The sequence below is a fragment of the Hemicordylus capensis genome, chromosome 2 (genome assembly GCF_027244095.1).
Source record: "Hemicordylus capensis ecotype Gifberg chromosome 2, rHemCap1.1.pri, whole genome shotgun sequence".
Classification (NCBI taxonomy): Eukaryota; Metazoa; Chordata; class Lepidosauria; order Squamata; family Cordylidae; genus Hemicordylus; species Hemicordylus capensis.
This window is the reverse complement of record NC_069658.1, coordinates 238,958,290-238,977,303: the sequence shown is the minus strand read 5'-3', so window position 1 is coordinate 238,977,303 and position 19,014 is coordinate 238,958,290. Positions and strand designations below refer to the sequence as shown.

The 19,014-nt window shown below is 49.3% G+C and overlaps 1 protein-coding gene across 1 annotated transcript in view; it reads right to left on the bottom strand.

Moving 5' to 3' along the window:
• Positions 1–4,792, bottom strand: part of LOC128343240 (H-2 class I histocompatibility antigen, Q9 alpha chain-like) — a 61,071-nt gene extending 56,279 nt beyond the window's left edge. Inside the window, exon 1 of the mRNA XM_053291971.1 lies at positions 4,637–4,792. Coding sequence (XP_053147946.1) covers positions 4,637–4,703 — 67 coding nt within the window. The 5' untranslated portion in view covers positions 4,704–4,792. The remainder of the gene's footprint in view (positions 1–4,636) is intronic.
• Positions 4,793–19,014: the final 14,222 nt, after the last annotated feature.

Below are 19,014 nucleotides of genomic sequence, written 5' to 3'. Positions count from 1 at the left end.
CAAATCCTCCCTCAGTCATAAAATTCACATAAGATTCCCTTTGGCAACATATCTCCAAGCAACCTGTCTACCTCGCAGGGTTCTTGTAAGGCTGGAATGAGGTGATGTAGATCGGGTGCAAGCAGCCCTGAGACCTGGGGACAGAGTGGGAGGGATCTAAATCAAGGCTTGGATCAGTTTCCAGAAAACCAGCCACTGCTGTTGTTGCCACACTTCCTGCCAGAAATTGGAAGGGAACCTCAACTGGCAAATCCAAGGGGTGTGTTGTTCTCAAGAGCAACAAGGAGGGAGGGGTTGATTTTCGAGACTCCTCCTATTAACAGTCTGCCATGACCCTGGTACTGCATTGTTCATTGTAAGGCCTGGGGGGGCAGTGGCGGCTGGCCCCCATCAACCTTAAGGGCAGCTTCCTGACTCATTGTTTATAGGTCCTGTGTTGGACAAAGCTGAATCCTCTGCTCCGTCTCCTTGGCACCACGTGGAGACCACCATTCTCAGCTTGCTCTTCTGTGCTTGGCCCAGCTGGTGAGGAGCTCCTTTAAGCAATAGCAATAGCACTTACATTTATATACCGCTCTATAGCTGGAAGCTCTCTAAGCGGTTTACAATGATTTAGCATATTGCCCCCAACATTTCTGGGTACTCATTTTCCCAACCTCGGAAGGATGGAAGGCTGAGTCGACCTTGAGCCCCTGGTCAGGATCGAACTTGTAACCTTCTGGTTACAGGGTGGCAGTTTTACCACTGCGCCACCAGGGGCTCTTAAGGGCAACAGAACCCTCTTGAGCCCCTGCACCATCTTGGGAGGCATGCGCAGAGTGCTGGGAAGTGTAGCCCTTCCCAGTGCTTACCTAGTGTCAAGGTCCAAGGAAAAGGAGTTTTACATAACATTGATTGATTGCCTGATTGATTGATTAAGTGCCATCAAGTCGGTATCGACTCTTAGCGACCACATAGATAGATTCTCTCCAGGGTGATCTGTCTTCAACTTGGCCTCTAAGGTCTCTCTGTGGTGCATTCATTGCTGTCGCGATCAAGTCCATCCACCTTGCTGCTGGTCGTCCTCTTCTTTTCTTTCCTTCAACTTTCCCGAGGATTATGGATTTCTCAAGGGAGCTGGATCTTTGCATAATGTGTCCAAAGTATGATCGTTTGAGCCGGTCATTTATGCCTTGAGTGAAAATTCTGAATTGATTTGTTCTATGATCCATTGGTTTGTTTTCCTGGCTGTCCATGGTATCCTCAACAGAGGCGTAACTATGGGGGGGCTGGGGGGGGGCACGTGCCCTGGGCACCATCTTTCCTGGTCACGTGGGGGGCGCCTCCATGACCCCCGCCGATCCCCCCAATTTTTTTAATTTTCTTTTTAAAATTTTAAAAAGAATGCTGGCCTGGGCTTGGCGGCGGGCGCCGTGGCGGGCGCCAGTAGTTCAAAGACAAGCGATGTGAGCGAGGCCCTTTTGCCAGCCGGTCTCATCATGCACGCATGTGCGACTCAGCCGGCGTGCCAAGTCGCGCTGCGCATGTGTGCGCGATGACGTCCCGTCCGTCCTCTCAGCTCGGCTCGCCGGCCTTCTGCACGTGGCGCGGTCGCCGAGCGAGCGAGGACGGAGAGCGTTGCTGGGGCTGGGGGCACCTAAGAGCCCTCGACGGCGGAGGTGTGTGGGTTATTGATTGGGGAAGGGGGAGCGTGGCTCAGGATCAATGAGGGGCAACCCACCGGGGAGAGAGGGCAGCCTTTCCACTTGGTGGAGGCGGGCGAACTCCGGGCGTCCTTCGCGGTCCAGCTGGCTGGGCGTGAGTGTCGGGCCGCCGGGTCGCGGCTGTGGCACATGCGCCCCCCCGCCCGCGGCCCGGAGCGCTCCTGGGCGGGTTGGAGGGAGGCGATCCATCATCCAGCGCAATGCGGCCGGCATCTCCCTGAGCCCACACGCGCACTGCGGGGCTGCCGAGAGCGTCTTGCCATTTGCCACTGCCTGTCAGGGAGGGAGGGAGGGGGGACGGTCGCCATCGCCAGCGCTCAGTAGGTCGAGAAGCCGCGTGCGGTGAGGGGCAGTGCTGCGGGGATCCATCTGGCCGGCATCGGTGCCCCGCCGCCCGGAGAGTCCGCAGCAGCAGCAGCGCAGCTGCTCTCTCTCTCCCTCCGCTGCCGGGCTAAGGGAAGGCGCCACGGCGCGCAGGGCTCTGCAGAGGCTAGGGTTGGGAAAGAGAAAGGGACGCGGCGCGGCCGCTGCACCACCAACTCTTGCCTGCCTGCTCTTCTCCCTCCCGGGGGGCTGGAGTGTGAAGGGGACCCCCCACTTTGGGGCGAAGCGCGGTCTCTTGTCCGGCAGCAGCGGCGGCGGCAACAGCAACAGCAGTGATGACGTGCCTGAGCTGGTGCTTCGCTTCCCTGATCTGCTGGGGAAAATACTTCTTCTCGTGCTTCCTGCCCCTGCGGTTCTGCCTACACCAGGGTAAGGGGGCCGTAGGGGGGAGAGGAGGAAGTGTGGCGGTGCCGCCGTGGGACCTCCGAGCAGCCGCTGGTGGGTGGGCGGGCGTGGGGCTCTGAGTTCCCTGGCCTGAGGAGGTGCCGGTCATGGACGCAGCAGCTCCATCCCGTCTCGCTCCCTGGCCACGTCCCCACCTGCTGCCCATTCACAGCCAGACTCGCACCTTTTTGGTCCCCTCCTTTTCCCCACTGGCGCTCACTTGCTGCCCCCTGCACAGTCTTCTCAGCTCTTGCTCTTCCCCAGCAGGCACGCTCACCTTGAGCTGCGAAGCACCTACACGCATACGCACACGCACTCCGCATCTCACACAGGGTGGATGCACACACACACACACACACACACACACACACACACACACAGCCCATGACATGCTCGGTGGCAGCACAGACTGCAGAAGCTGCCTCCTGCTCTCCCACTCAGCCACTTATACCGGGACATGTTCGCTGATGAGCACTGCACAAATTAGCACACACCATCATCCGCCACTCATTCCACGCGGTGTGCTACCCGAATGTGTGCATCCTTTTCTAGTCTCCAGACTCCTGTCTCCCCCCCGCTGTCCACCCCCACCGCTCGATCCCTAAGGTGCACTTAGTCCCTGCACACTTACCAGCAGTTCACCCTTATATGCAACATGCTGACTCCTGTTGGAGATCACGGACAGAAATTGGTGCAGGTTCATACACTAGCTACCAATGGATTGGCTTGTGAACGCTGTGGTGCTTCTCCCGACCTCCAAGAGAGCCTTTGCTTCTTGGCATAGTAAACAGAGGCTAGCGCTGACACGGGCACACATGGGTGGAACTGTGGGCTGCTGGCGAATATGCTGCACATTAGCTTTCCATTGCACATTCAGGGGGATGCTCCAAGAACTGCTCTGAGGCCCTGTCGCATCTCCTCCTCCACACCTTGCTTATCCCAATCCCTGAATGCTTCTGATGTTCTGGGTCTTTCTTTCCTGGTGATACAATCTCAATGAAGCAAACAAATCTGAACCAAAGAAAACCTTATGGGAACTGCAGATGTTACCAGTGTTACTAACCTGCTGTTTCACTCCTATTTCATTATTCACAGTCATCACTGAAACCAAGCTTGTGTCTGGTTGTATTGCATTTTTTAAGTCCTGTAAATCTATAATCCAATTTTTCTTTACAGACAAGTATTTACAGACAAGGGTTGTTGTGAGGAAAAACCTAAGTATAATGTAGTATCTATATCATTGCATCATAATTCTGATGTTTGAGATACAAGCCAACTTGACAGGGTTGTTGTGAGGAAAAAACACATGTGTGTCAGTCAGATGTATGTTGGGGGGTGAGGGGGCTACGGGGGGGGCGCAATTTCAGTGCTTGCCCTGGGCGCCGTTTTCCTTAGTTATGCCTCTGCCTTTGTGGGAAGGGGAAGGACATCTGAGGGAGCCAAAGGTCTGCATGACTGATGCACTTTTGCTGGAGGGGTGGGGGGAGAGGTTGTCTCTTCATCCAGACAAACATGCAGCCCAGGAGAGAAAGAGGCATTCCCCACGCCCGCCCGGCCCACACTCCTCTGGCATCCCAATGCCAGGCCGACTTTTTTGTCTGCGCGAATCACACACACAAACACACACCCAATATAAGCAGCATTTTCAGCAGGGCAAGTTTGCCGAGAGGCAGACAGAAAAAGGAACTGGCTTCAGAATCAGAGAAAGAAAACATGATGAGAAATTGCCAAAGAGATTCCCCCGAGATTTAGCACTCGGCTCAGAGATCCCACATAACATCATGGAGAATCCTGTGATCCATTCCTATTATCGCCAATTATACCGGTAAGGACTAAAGAGCGTTTGTGGGGAGGGGAGGAGAATTTGTTTTTATGTTTGCTAGACTCTCCTCGAGTTAAGTTCTGTACCGGACAGAAGAAGAGGTGCGGTCCCTGCCCCGGAGCGCTTACTAAGACATAAAGGCTACCTAATAGGGATTCGCAAAGGGAGAGCTCGGGCACTGTTTGGGATCCAGCATCCAAAACCTTCCCACACCCCTCGCCTTACTGCAGGCCAGGGGAACCGATTGCATCGAAGGCTCTGCTTCTCCCACCCCGAACCCAGGTTCAAATTCTGCCCCCCCCACCGCGAGCAAACGGGGGAGCTTCGCCGCAGAAATACTCACCGAGGCAGGACCCCGCCAGAAGGGCAGCCGCCCCCAGGAGCCACAGGGGCCCCCGAGGGAAACCCATCCCGAACTCAAATCGGATCACCTCACTGCCTTCTCGAGAGTCGCAAGACTCAACAACCCACAAATCCGGACTCCTGAGCGACAGAAGGACACACCCCAGGAATCCGGACTAAAAGCCACGATTGGCTGAGGAGGAAATATTCGACCAGTAGGAATATCCCACTCGGATGACGTCAGTGGTTGCCGGGCAAACCCGTCGTCGGCAGGCTAGGCGGCTGGAAAGCGAAAGAGAAAGTTTGTGCTCCCACTTCCTTTCGGGAATCCCCTTCGGGCGGCGGGTGACTCGGCTGTGGAAATGGGGGAGAATAAAGGGAGGGAGGAGGAAATGGGGTGAGATCAGGGGGGCGCTCGCTCGGAGGGTCTCGGGGCGGGCCAGTGCTCCACATGAATGAGTGACGGAGCTCAAATGCTGCTTCTTAGTGAGAGAATCAGGCAGCCCTGCAGGCAGCAGCAAGTAAAGGAGAGACGCGGGGGCTGCGTGGCGGCTGTTCTCCTCCCGCTACAGCGCCTGGCAGCAGCGCCTGTTTGCTGGCATGAAGTCCGTGTGTGAAATAGCAAGAGAGCCAGAGGAACTTGACTTCAACTGTATTCCTTCAAGGAGGTGAATCCAAAATGCATCTTTGAGCATGCAGGAGGTGGAAGGGCTGCCCCTTGGAGAAGTAATCCATGGGCGAGTTTCATTTTGTCTTCGAAAAAGGAATCAATCTGCCTTCATTGTGTTAGCAGGAAGCCCTCCTTTGAGCCTCCTCCGGGCCCTCCTGGGGATTCTGCAACCAGCAGAGGGCGCTGCCCATCGTGAAAGGGAGGAGAGGGACGATTCCTTCCTTTCTTTCAAAGATCACGCCGGGCAACTTTCCTAAAATGCAAAGTCCTATTGATAATATATCCTTATTATTAAAATGTTATAAAAACATTATAACCACTTAAATAGCCCAACAATGTAAACAAAGAGCCAAGCATGCTCTTTTTTTTTTTTGTATTTTAGCCGCTTTGAGTGCAACCTTGCAGAAAAGCAGCATAAATGTGTGAAATAATAAGAAATATTGCATCTTCTCAAAAATAACCTGACAAATTCCTAATGGGCCAAACAAAAGGTCAGTTTTAAAAAAGAAATGCCTTACAATCCTTTCTGAAAGCAAATAAAGAGCTACAACAGTGCCTTACCTTTTACGGAGCCAAACATCAAGGCCTTGCTGCAGATGAAATGTTGGATGAGGAGGTGTCGGTTTTTAGGCCTTGGCTTTTCACATCTTATATTTCATTTTAATGAAATATTATCAGTAGGACTACTCAGAAGTAATTCAGTCTGACTTTCAGCCAGTGCTGGCAGAATGGTCTCCATTTATTAATTTTTATACAAATGGAACTCATACCAATTGCTTGATGTTCAATGTGTGAAATTCAGTTTAAAAGTTGGAAATCCACACTATACTTAGCAGATTCTTTTTGATGATGTAACCAATTCAAGATTCTTAGGGGCGACAGGGAGGTACGCTGATACCCCAAGGGACTTTGATACAACGGAGTGCTGGCGGGGGAAGTGCGGTGGGAGGGGTAAGTGCACCCACCCCCACCCTTAAAGGAGCACCCCCACTGCCTGTGAAAGCCAAAATGGCCCCAGTGGCCAAAAAGTTTCGGAGGCTTCTATAATGGCCTCCAAAACGTTTCGGGCACAAACCTACTGGCGCCCACAGAACTCTGTGTTTGTCTTTGGTAGAATACAGGAAGGGTTGACCATTGCCTCCTTCCACACAGTATGAGATGATGCCTTTCAGCATCTTCCTGTATCACTGCTGCCCAATATAGTACCAGCGGGGATTCGAACCGGCAACTTCTTGCTCGATCGTCAAGCATTTCTCCGCTGAGCCATTAGTTTACTAAGTTATGTTTCAATTTTGATGTATCTTTGCTGTGAATTTTCATTGTATGTCTCTTTTGCTGCTCATTGCCATTCGACATGCCTCAAGTCTTTGAATAAACCATTTAAACTTTAAAAGGTTGTGGTCATTTGGGTTTTGGAGTTTGGTCATATGCAAAGCCTCCTGATGCAAATAAAAGAACTGGATTTTCAAGAGGCACCTGCCTCTTGCCTCTGAGGCTGGAGGTGGCCTATAGCCTCAGACTAGTAGCCATTGATAGACCAGTCCTCCATGAATTTATCCTCACAACCACCCTGTGTGGTAGGTTAGGCTGAGAGAGAAGTGACTGGCCCAGAGTCACCCAGCTAGTTTCATGGCTGAATGGGGATTTGAACTCGGGTCTCCCCCATCTTAGTTCAACGCTCTAATCACTACACCACACTGTAAAGCAGAAACTGGCTCAGAGGTCAGAATGACCTCTGGTCCCAGTTACTGGAAAATTCTTGCAAAATGTCCCCCCCCCCTTTCAGAGTGGAAGGATGCAACAGGACGGTGATTAGACTTCAGGGCGCTTTCCAGATTAGACCCTGCAACGGGGTCATGACGTATCTCTGAAGAGGTCCTTTGCCTGCCTCTGTCTGGAATGCAGGAAAGTGGTGTGGCCCATCACAGCAACTGAACTCACAAGAGTGTAAGAATACACACGAAGTATATGTATTCAAATATGCATTAGCAGCAGAAACATTTCAACACACCACTTAATATATTCCCATCCCACATATTTCTTTCCCCACTCCCCTCTCTGTCTGTAAAGCTCTGTCTCTCTGTCTCATAAATTAATAAATCGAATAAATACAAAAATAAAGCACCCAGCACAGGTTATAATTGCCCTCGGCTGGCCAGTGCAGTGCGGGCCAGGGGCAATCGCACCACCCAGGGCAGATGAAGGAGGATTGGGGGGTCCCCAGGGGGAGTGCAGGCCCTGGACCTCCCCCTGAAGTCCAGAGGTCAGAGTGCCACTGTGAGCATCTCTGAGCAAGTACAGAGGCTTTTCCACCGGCGGGGAACTCATTATATTGGAAAGAAGACTCAAAGGTGCTGCTGGGCAAAGTGTATCTGAGCTTTCCCCTTAGTGCTGAGCATGGGCAGATTAACACAGAGGCAGAGGAGGCATCTGCCTACGGTGGCAAAATTTGAGGAGCAGCTCCTCAAATGTTACCCTGCCTGTCTCTGAGGGCGGCAGCAGAGGGCGAGAGGGAAGTTCCACCCCCACTTCAATGGTTTAAAAAGCCACCACAGCAGTAGCTGGTGTGGGGAGGGGGGGCGACTGGATGAGGGAAAAGCTCCCCCTTGTGCTCCCTAAAAGATCACTGCTGGCAACGTCGTGATGGGGCGTGATGGCAGCGGCTGGCTGCAGGGAGGGTGGGGGGCGAGGAGGGGAGAGTGCCCCGTTTTACCTCTCCAGGCCTGCCCCAGACTGTGCGGGCGGCAAGCTCAGCTCCCCCCTCCCCCCAAGTGAATGCAGGCAGGAGCTGAGGCTCTGCTCTAGACTGCAGGCCCTTCCCGGCTCTCCTTCTCCAGCCCCCCATCTGCCTGCCGCTTGGGGGAATCGAGGCTACTCTTCTGGTTCTGCAAGGGCCGAGAGGGACTCTGCCGGTCCTGGGACGTGGGGGCTGCCCCTCTGGGCCATCCCAGCTGCCAAGCTCACTGCCCAGCTGGCTTTCTGTAGCGGCATGAGGGGTCTTCTCATGGCCGAAGAAGGTGCTGCCAAGAGGGCCAGGCTGGCTCCACTCTTCACACCCGTTCCCCAAGCCAGTGGGGTCCTCTCTCTCTCTCTCTCTGTCCAACAGTGTCCATGGGGTGCCCACTTCCTGGCCCAAATGGGGGAGACGGAAAGAGGCTGCAGTTGATAGCAGAGCCTCAGCCTGTGTGTGCATTCACTGCGGAGGAGGGAGGGAGGAGCTGAGCTGGCCACTGTCTGCACAGTCAGCAGTGGGCTAATTTAGGGGTAAAAAGAGGTGGCACTCTCCCCTCCTCGCCCCCCACCCCCTTCAGCCAGCCGCCGCTGGCAGTGGCGATCTTTTAGGTGCAAAAAGGGGAACTTTCCCCTCACCCGGTCGCACCCCTTCCCCACAGCAGCTACTGCCATGGTGGCTTTTTATAAAACTGAAGTAAAGGGGGAGGACTTTTCTCCCCCCTCCCAGGGTACTCCTGCTACTGCACAACAGTTTTTTTGGGTTTTTTTAAGGGTGGCAAAAGCCTTTCTGCCTATAGAAGGCAAAAAGGTTAATTTGCCCCTAGTGCTGAGTTCTTTCTTTCTTTCTAAGAAATGGTGCTAAGAACACTTTCTGAGAATGTTCAGTACATCTCCCCCCCCCCGACAAAAGCCTCTTTAAAAAAGAGAGCAGTGTAGAGACAGAGTTTCTCTGAGCATGTACAGAGTGCACATTGGGTTTGCTCGGTAGGGATCACCTGTTCGCTTGGCAGGAGGGATGCATGCCTACTTTCCATCCTGTGGCCCACATTTGAGGCTTTCCCAGCGATTGCTATTTAATTGCTCCTCCTGTTAGTCAATTAGCTTTCGGATGGGAACATTGAGTCGTAAACTTTTAATAAACTCCAAACTGTGACTGGTTGGCTTGTATGTGACTCGTGTGTGTGTGTGTCCTGTTTGTGTGGCATGATTGTAATCATGCCAGCTAAAGAACCGCCTGGGCAGCCCCTTCCAGCAGCAGGACGAGGCCATTTTGCATTTCTGTTTTCTTCTCAGCCTGCCTGCCGTCGGGCACAAAATGGCTGCCGGTTCCAGGAAGCCAGAGAGAGCTGCCCTGCCCCCATCAGGACACGCCCCCTTCAGATCAGAGGTTCGTGATGGGTGAGACCAGCCCAAAGAGACAGAAACCAAAAGCTTAGCAACATTATGGTACACTGCTGATGCTTCTTGGTGGGGAAATGGAAAAACAAAGCCCACCACCAGTGAGCCTGTGCAGGGAGAAAACACGGCTGTTCCCTGCTTGCTGCTTGCTGGATGCCCACCCAGGTGTGCGGGAGATGTTGCCAGTCAGGCGGCTACAGGACAATAGACGAGCATCTTCTTCTCTCTCTAGGAAACCTTTCCAAGTGAGTCACTGAGCAGGGGATGAGATCATTTCTGCATCGTTAGGATGCAGCGAGGAGCCAGCGTGGTGTAGTGGCTAGAGTGCTGGACTAGGACTGGGGAGACCCGAGTTCAAATCCTCATTCAGCCATGATACTTGCTGGGTGACTCTGGGCCAGTCACTTCTCTTTCAGCCTAACCTACTTCACAGGGTTGTTGTGAGGAGAAACTTAAGTATGTAGTTCACCGCTCTGGGCTCCTTGAGGGAAGAGTGGGATATAAATGCAAACTAATCATCATTATCATCATCATCATCATTAGCCGAAGTATGATACCGAAGATTCCAGTGGTTTGTGGCGTGACAGAGCGAGGCTGCTGTGACCAGTGTTCCCTCTAACAGGCAGGATCGGACTGGCCCACAAGGCAACAGGGCATATTTTCGGTACGCCCCATCCGTGGGGCACCCCATTGCACTCGGCAGCAGTGAATACTCCCACCCCCAATTACCCATTCTGCTCAAAAGCCGGCACCCTCCCCACATACATTCCACCACCCTCTCGGTGCCTCCAGTCCGGCCCTGCTTAGGAGGCCCAGATGTTGTTGACTACAACTCCCAGAATCCCCAGCTTCAATGGCCTTTCCATGGGGATTATGGGAGTTGTAGTCAAAAACATCTGGGCATCCCTGTTAGAGGGGACACTGGCTGTGACGCTATGTCAACAACAACGCCGCCCCAGGAGAACCAGCAGTCCCCAGGAGAGAATCTCTGGCAGCCGATGTAAGGTCGCCTCTCGTGGCAACTCCAAAGAAGGCAGTCAAGAGCTCGCGGCATCAGTCAGACAGTGACTCCAAGCATTAAAGCATCACAAGAGGATGCAGTGCTTCAGATAAAGGAAAGAACCTGCACATTGATCTGCAAGATGCTCCGGCTGCAATTTATCTCGACCTAGAATATTTAATAGAGGGGAAGCATCGCTTTCCTCTATTTTGGTGCCCCTTAAAGCTCGGTGCCCTTGGTGACCGCCTAGTTCGCCTCTCTGGCTGGGCAGACCACAAGAGTGGGAGGAATGCCTCCAAACTGGGAACTTGGCAGCATTATCGCAGAGGAGTGTTGTGTTGATTGGGGAGGACTCTGTGGGGAGGAGCAGTGTCTTCTGCAAGCACCTTTGGCAGGGAGGGGGAGGGGAAATGGGTCCGCTTGATCAGGGTCTGGGTCCTAGAGGAGCCTGGACCCCTCCCTTGACTGTTCTTATGGCTATCAGTCACCTTTGACATCATCTAACATGATGCCACTTTGGCATGACTTGAATGTTTGAACGGCACAAATGATCTTTGGAGTCCTTTGTGCTTTTGCAGGGTGCAGGGAGGGAACTACAGGTTTTGTGTCTGGTGGTTGTTGTTGGCACATTAAAAAACAAAATAAAACCCTGTCCCTCTCACGTGGCTTGTATTGCCAAGCGAGGTCTGGAGCAGGGGTGTTGCTATAATAATTGAGTGGGTGAGTTCAAAGAACCTGGGCCCCCCACCCCGCTCCAGCCCTCCCTGCTTTCTTCATTATCTCCCTCACTCCAAGGGGCCTCCTCTCCCCTAGCTAGGCCCCTGGTCTGGTGGTCTACACCCCAGTGGTGGCCTTGAAAGAAGGAAGACAAAGTGGCTTTGCTTTTCGCTAGTCGGGGATCCTTTTCTAATCGGCAGTTGTTCTTTTTGGATTAAGAAAGATGGAGGCACTTGGACAGATTGGATTCCAGAGGTCTGCAGAGTTGTCCGAGATCTTCACGTATGGAGCGCGGTCTCCATCTGTTGGCTGTAAGTAGAATTGCAGCCATGGGATCGACGGGGAGGTGGAGACACGGCAGGAATCCCCTTTTCAAAAGCGAAAGTTACCAGTTCGAGCTCTTGGTTAGGACAAGATTTTTTTTATAGGACAAGATTTTTTTTATAGGACAAGATTTTTTTTTATTGAACCAACAAACTACCAAAGCATACAGTACGTTGCCAAAGCACAATTATATACAAAGTGGTTGTTTGTACATGATATATCTACAAAGATTTACACACAAGGATTTGGAAACCCACAAGGTTATGAAGTATATGCAGGTAGTACTGTAACTCGGGGATGGGCACATCAAGGTAGTCAGGGGGCACATCACAAGGCACATCAGGGAGTCGGGGGGGGTTATGTCCAATGTCCATTTCCATAATTTGTCCCATTGCTGTTTAGAAGAGATGCTCTTGTCTTTTTGCACATAACCATACAAACTTTTCCAGAAGAGATTTACTGTCTCATCCACGTGAACCTCTTGGTCGCGTCTTCCCTCCCTATTCCTATGCACGAACATTGCATAAATGACATACAAGTTTACTAACCTGATTACGAGAAGGGGAACGTTCCAATTCCCTAGTATGAGGGCACCTGTTCCGTCCCGTTTCCTTGAAGGTTTCTTTCCGGGACCTCGAAAGGAGGTTCTATCGCTCAAACCCGAGGTTAGTTCTTTCCAAGTCTGTTTTTCCAAATCAGGCCACTCTAACAGCTTGCTTACTCCCTGCCACACTCTTTTGGCTGCCACACACTCTTTTAAGAAATGTGAGTGGGTTTCCCTGAATGTTTTACCTAGTTCACTAGCTTTCTGTTTGCAAGTGATTTTAGGGCACTCTTGCTGGTCCTCTGGGAGCCATGGCTTAGCCGCATTAAGTGGTAGTACTTGATGGTATAAGCGCCACCTTGTTTCCCATAAATGGAAAGGGACTTTTTTCTCCTTAAAGAGAGCGATAGGGTGATCGGGTTGCAACAAGTACTGTGAAGTGCGGTGTTTGTAGCGTTTACGTTCTAAATCAAGTTTTAAGAAACCCACTTCTAGAATCTCTCCATAAATTGTTTTCCTTAGCTGCTTAACTGAGGAGGATCCTTTAAATAGATCCGGTTCAACCTTCCATTTTTTAAGTGTGAATAACAAATCTCTCAAGTAGTCCAGGTGTTCTCTTTTTAATACTTGTGTGATATTGCCCCTGCTAACTAGGCAAAGAGGCACCTTTTACCATGGTGATTCTCTTTATTTAGCAGTGGGAGAGTAACTGGCCCTATCCACCCCCAGCATAGTACTTCCAGTGACTGTTGCTGGTGTGTATCTTATGTTTATTTTTAGAATGTGAGCCCTTTGGGGACAGGGAGCCATCTTATTTGTTATTTCTCTTTGTAGACCACCCTGAGCCATATTTGGAAGGGCGCTATAGAAATCGAATTATTATTATTATTATTATTATTATTATTATTATTATTATTATTATTACCACCATTGAAAGATCCTTTGCCCAACCATGCTATGCCCCATGCTGACTTGCGCCAATGCAGAGCGAAAAGCGAGACCCAGGTTTTTTGCAGGAGGTTGGACATATTATGGACATTCACGAAAATCCAGTTTCCAAAATTGTAGGACATGAATTCAGTTACAAAATAGGGTTGCAGGGCTTGGCCTCCCTGCTCAACCTCCTTAAATGCTACCACACGGGCCAAAGGGAAGGATGCTGTGTGCCATACTAGACGGAAGATCTGGCTTTCAACTCTCCGAAGGAGATCGAGCGGGGGAGGATAGACTACCGCCAGGTTATGCACCGGGGGTATCAGGTAAGTCCGGATGTAAACCGCTTTCTGGTACATGGCAAGGCTCCATTTTTTCCACACGGTGATTTTAAGCATTACGTTTTCTTCCCAATCTGTCCAATTTCCCCCCCAGACTTTTTCCTTAATCCCATATTCAATCCCCAAAATGTTTACTGTATCTACTCACTTCAGTTTGGACTCTGGGGCCCCTTCACTTTCACATTCAGAGATGGGTAGGCACGAGAGTTGCTGGCGTCCGGGGTCCATTTTAACAAATACACTTTTGTCAGCATTTAATTCTGAGCCCGAGATCTTGCCATATTCCCAGAAGAGGTCTAGTATTACAGAGATTTCATTTTCATTCGATAACAGTAATGTAACATCATCGGCATGAGCTACAAATTTTACCCTAAACTCAGAGTGCGGTTCTGAGTGGACAGGTGGTTCGGCTATCCCATTACTCTCCCTCCTCCTCCCTCCCGGGAAGATCTCACAGGGCGGAGGGATAGAGACCGAGAGTCCTTGCAGATGGGGTTCTCTCTGAATCCTGATCAGGATCGGATCCAGGGCAAAAACATAAAGTAATGGGCTCAGTGGGCATCCTTGGCGGACACCCGAATGCAAAATGATCGGATCGCCCCACCATCCATTAATCTGTGGTGTCACCTTTGCATTTCTATAGAGCAGCTATATCCAAGTCACGAATAGGGGTGGTATACCTTTAGCTTTCAACAATGTCCACAGATAATTGTGGTTCACTTTATCAAAGGCCTTAACTTGATCCAATAAGAGGAGGTGACCTTTCCAACTTTCATTCTGTATAGAGTAAAAAAGTTCTCTCAGCAGACACAATGAGTCTGTCATCTTTCTTCCCGAGATAGTGCTTGTCTGCAAGCTGTGGACCAATTTAGGAGCCACTTTCGCCAATCTATTATTTAGGATTTTGGCAAAGATTCTGTAATCGATATTTGTGAGGGTTATCGATCTCCAGTTTTGTGGTAAAGTGGTATCACCTTTCTTGGGGGGGAAATTAAGAGGCCGTCCCCAAAGGACCTATTTAAATGCCCATTGTCTAGGATAAAATTAAATAATTTTACTAAAACTGGTAGTAGCTGGTCTGCGTAAATCTTATAGAAAGGCCATGTCAGACCATCAGGCCCCGGGGCCGATGTGTTCTTTCCCACTGAGATAACTGCTCTGACCTCTTCTATCGTTACAGGATGGGTCAAAGAGCTCCCCCCCGCCCAGTGAGGGAATAGTCGAGACCATATTCATTCAGACTGCAGAACCTATCTATATAGGATTGAATGTCCTTTACAGAAATATTCTTCAATGCATACAAGTTTGTATAAAACTGGGCCATGATCTTTAACATATCATGCGGGTCGGCCATTAGTGGGCTACTTCCATCCGATCGCAGGCCTTGGGATGTCAAACTAGATGCATGCATCTTGTCCTTTGCCCACTCCCCTTTTTCAACTACAGACCCTTTGAAGCGATACCGCTTATTTTCTAAACTCCTGTGCCGCAGCTCATTTTGAAATGTCCTGATTGTCTCTTTATAGCGGCGGCATGATTCCACGTCGAAGGCTTCTCCCCTGTTCATCTTATCAACAATCCTCAGATGCTGGGTGATCGCTTTCTGATAATTTTTGACCCCTCTCTTATATGTCCGGCTGGTCACTGCCCTAGTATGGCAGCCCACCCTCTTTTTAAATGTCTCCCAGGCTCCCAAAAGATCATCTTCTGCCTCTAATAGCCGAGGGATCTGTCGCCTCAGTTCTGATAAAAGGACACCTTTGAGATATTAATCACTTAACATTTTTGGGTGTAATCGCCACAAGGGCTTACCATGTGGAATTACCTCAGAGAGATTACAAATAAATCCCACAGCCGCATGGTCTGACCATGGGGTAAGTACTAGTTTACACCTATAGACTTCAAAAGAAGGGGGAGCCCAGAGTCTATCTGACTGGCCCAAGTGGACCCAAGGAGTTGGATGGCTGAATTGGCTCTGGAGTTCAAGTCTACCAGTGCCCCCCATGCATCTTTGGGCATCTGAGGTGGGGCATCAAACGTTGCCCACCCCCTAACCGCTGCCCTCTGGCTCACTGGCCTAAGAGCATCTGCCTCACCTACCCACAGCGACCCCCACCACTGCCTCATTTGCATTTGGGAAGGAGGCAAGGGATGGAGCAGCAGCAGAAAGGAAGGAGAGGGGAGTGGCCGGCTAGAGTGTCTCCCCTACTTCCTCTTCCTTTCCATTCCTCTCTTCCTTTGCAAATATGAGCAAGGCAGAGGTGTTGGTGGCCAGCATGGGTAGGCATGTTTATTCCAGGTGACATCGATGGCAACAGGCAGGCGATCCCATGCTGTGGCAAACAGGTGGGGCGGAAAGATGGGCAGGCGCTCTTCTCCCCCCCCCACCACGCCACCTCCTGATAATCTGCTGCCTGAGGCAACTGGCTAAGAGCACCTCATTATGAGGCTGGCCTGCTGTATCGGTGCCTCCATTTTGGAAAATGCTCAGGCTCTCATGTTGATGCATCAGTCTTCAAGGTCAGGAGTTGGATACTGGCAAGGGAGCCACGAGATATACCTGACTTTTCCTCCTCTAGCTGTTCAGATTTAGCATAGAGGTGATGTAACGCACAGATGGGATGGCAAACTATCTTTAGTCTGATGGATGCCTGAAGGATATTTCTTTGTAAAATGGATGAAGACAGTTCAAAAGAATACAGCCAAGTGAAGGTGAGATCCAGTCAACATGAGTTTGACCCATGTGAGCAGAATGGAAGGTGGTGTGAACAAACATCTAAAGAGGACAATTAATTGTGCTATTGAGTGCACCAGTACCAGGAGTCTCCCTCTGAAGTGAGTTTGGGCATAACTATTCACTTGCAGTATGATCCCAGTTTTGCAACCAGCATGCACTTTATTTACTTATTTAACACATTGTTATACCGCCCTAACCCAAGGTCTCAGGGAGGTTCACAATCAACCAAAACCAAAACATTAAAATCAATTAAATACAAACAGTTTAAAACAAATCAATAAATACTGTAATCCAAAATTTAAAAAGTTACCAAGTTAAAAAGCTAAAAGGCCTGGGTAAAAAGACAAGTCTTTAGACACTTTTAAAAAGACACGAGAGATGGGGAGACTCTTATTCCCACGGGAAGTGCGTTCCAAAGTCTCGGGGCAAAAATAGAGAAGCCCCGTCTCTGGGAGGCCACCAGATGACATGAAGGTAGCCACTGATGGGCCTCCCCTGATGTACGCAGTGGACGATGGGGATCATGCAGAAGAAGACGCTCTCTTAAGTACCGTGGACCTAAGCTTTTTAGGACTGTATAGGTTATAACCAGCACTTTGTATTTTGCCCGGAAACTTATTGGCAGCCAGTGCAATTCCTGTAATATAGGAGTAATATGGTCTCTTTGAGATGACCAGGAGACCAAACTGGCTGCCGCATTTTGTATTATTTCAGCAAATCTGATCATGGCTCATCCATCGCCTGTCCTTTGCCTTCTCGCCATGCTGATCTTAAGAATGGGAGCCTGATGGCTGAAGAACAATAACAAGGATAATATAAAATGTGTGGCTTATCTTTTAAAAAGGGTTTAAGTGTCACATGTATATATTTGTTTTTCTGTGATATATATATATATATATATATATATATATATATATATATATATTCATATTTCCTCTTTTAGTTTAAAAGCCTACAAAGATTTTTTAAAGATCAGCAGAACTACTCTGAAGATTGAGGAGTGGCTTGGCGATATGACTTATATGGCTAGCCAAGCAGTGCCATCTACAGCTGGCTTTCCCCCATTTCAGCTGGACCACTCTGAAAAGCTGAAGAGCAGATTTCTTCAAAGTTCACCACTGGAGGAAGAAAGGCATATGTCAGCTGAATGTAGTGCAGGTGTCTCTGCCACCCTTAAAATGTCACCTCTGGTCTCTCTCCAGGTGAAACATTCATCCCCTATTACACAGGACACTTGATTGACATCCTGGGCAGCAAATACGACTCAGAGGTCTTCTCCAGTGCCATTGTTCTCATGTGTCTGGTGTCGCTTGGCAGGTGAGCTGCTCCCTACTGCCCAAATATTCCCAGAAGCGTAACCCCGGAGTTCTCTGTACGACACTCTCCTCTTGTGAATTGAGGAGTTCATGTTACACTAAGAATTAAAGGGTGGAATTAGAGTAAAAGAGGAGGTTAGGACTGAAGGTATAATTTTGACAAAGCAATGGATTAGATTCAAGAAGAGAGAGGTTCTTGGACTCCAGCTGGGAATCACCCCATCTATAGTCATTTCCTCATATCTCTTATTGGGAAGTGATTCAAGATACTCTTTTGATGTGAATGTCCTACTTCCTGCCCTTTTTCCTACCCAATTTTGCTCTCAGGCACAGATCAGGAGTAGATCAGGGAGAAGGGAGGTGCAGAATGTTTTGCATTCGGAACATTCCAACTTGAAACGTGGTGTTTTGCGTGTTTTGAGCTTGAAACAGAATGCCCTTCAAATAAAGGGCCGGTTTCAAACTTGAAAGAGAACAACCCAATTTCGACCTGAACATTTCAACATTCCGATCAGGCTGTTTCCCCCTCTCTGATTGGTTTTCTGGCACTGGTACTATATTGGGCAGCACCAATATAGGAAGGTGCTGAAAGGCATAATCTCACACTGAGTGGGAGATGGCAATGGTAAACCCCTCCTGTATTCTACCAAAGAAAACCACAGGGCTCTGTGGGCGCCAGGAGTTGAAATCGACTTGACGGCACACTTTACCTTTACTTTTATTGTCTAACATGCAAAAGGATAAGTCATATATAATAGATGCCGTTTCCTCAGGGTTTGTTGGTGAGATCATTCAGATTGATGATGCTTGGCCCTCTGCACTCTGGTTTAATGCTAAGTTCTTGATGGGTGAGCCCACTATACATTGAGAAGTGGCTCCAGGATTTATTTAAGCTCTTATAATAATAAACGTTTAGTATTTTAGGGAAGAAACATGTGGAAGTGGTCCACAGATATATACTTTGGAGAAATGCTGAAAATCTTTCTGGGCTAGAAGGGTAAGTTTGTGCCCTTTTACGTATGCTATAGGGAGTCATGTATCATAGCAAAATAGGGGTGTAAGTAATTTTAACAGGATTGGGCTATTTTATTTATAGAAGTGGAAGTTGTGGTGTTCTCTTGTAAATGCTATATGGGAAAAGTCACAGAGGAGGACCATTGGCTGAAATGTGTCTGACTTGCACCAGGAATCCAAATAATTAAGGAGAGAGTCCAGACATCTCTGAATCCTTATAATACTGAGGACAGTAATGAGAGTAATTTGTTTACTAGCTGTTGAAACCTTTCACACCATTGACTTTTAGGATATGTTTTATGCACTAACAAGTTTTTATAAAATCTTATGTATTAAAAAGCTTTTGTTGAAAAATTTCAAGTATTGATGTGGATAAAGAGTTATTGTTTTCTATCATAATTTTAATATACATATTATATTTCAAAAATTCACCAAAAACCAGAGAATTGACCAGTTCGCCACAGAAGCTCCTGCCATCCTGCCCCACATGTATGCCAAGTTTCAAAGCCCAACTGGCGGTTTTTAGTGAATTTTTTTCAGTTTGCTCATTGACATCTATGGGGGGAAATCTCATTTTAGTCTGATTTCTGACCAGAAATCCAACTCTGACCCAATATCTGACATGCTCGGGTTGCACAGAATCTGATTCCAA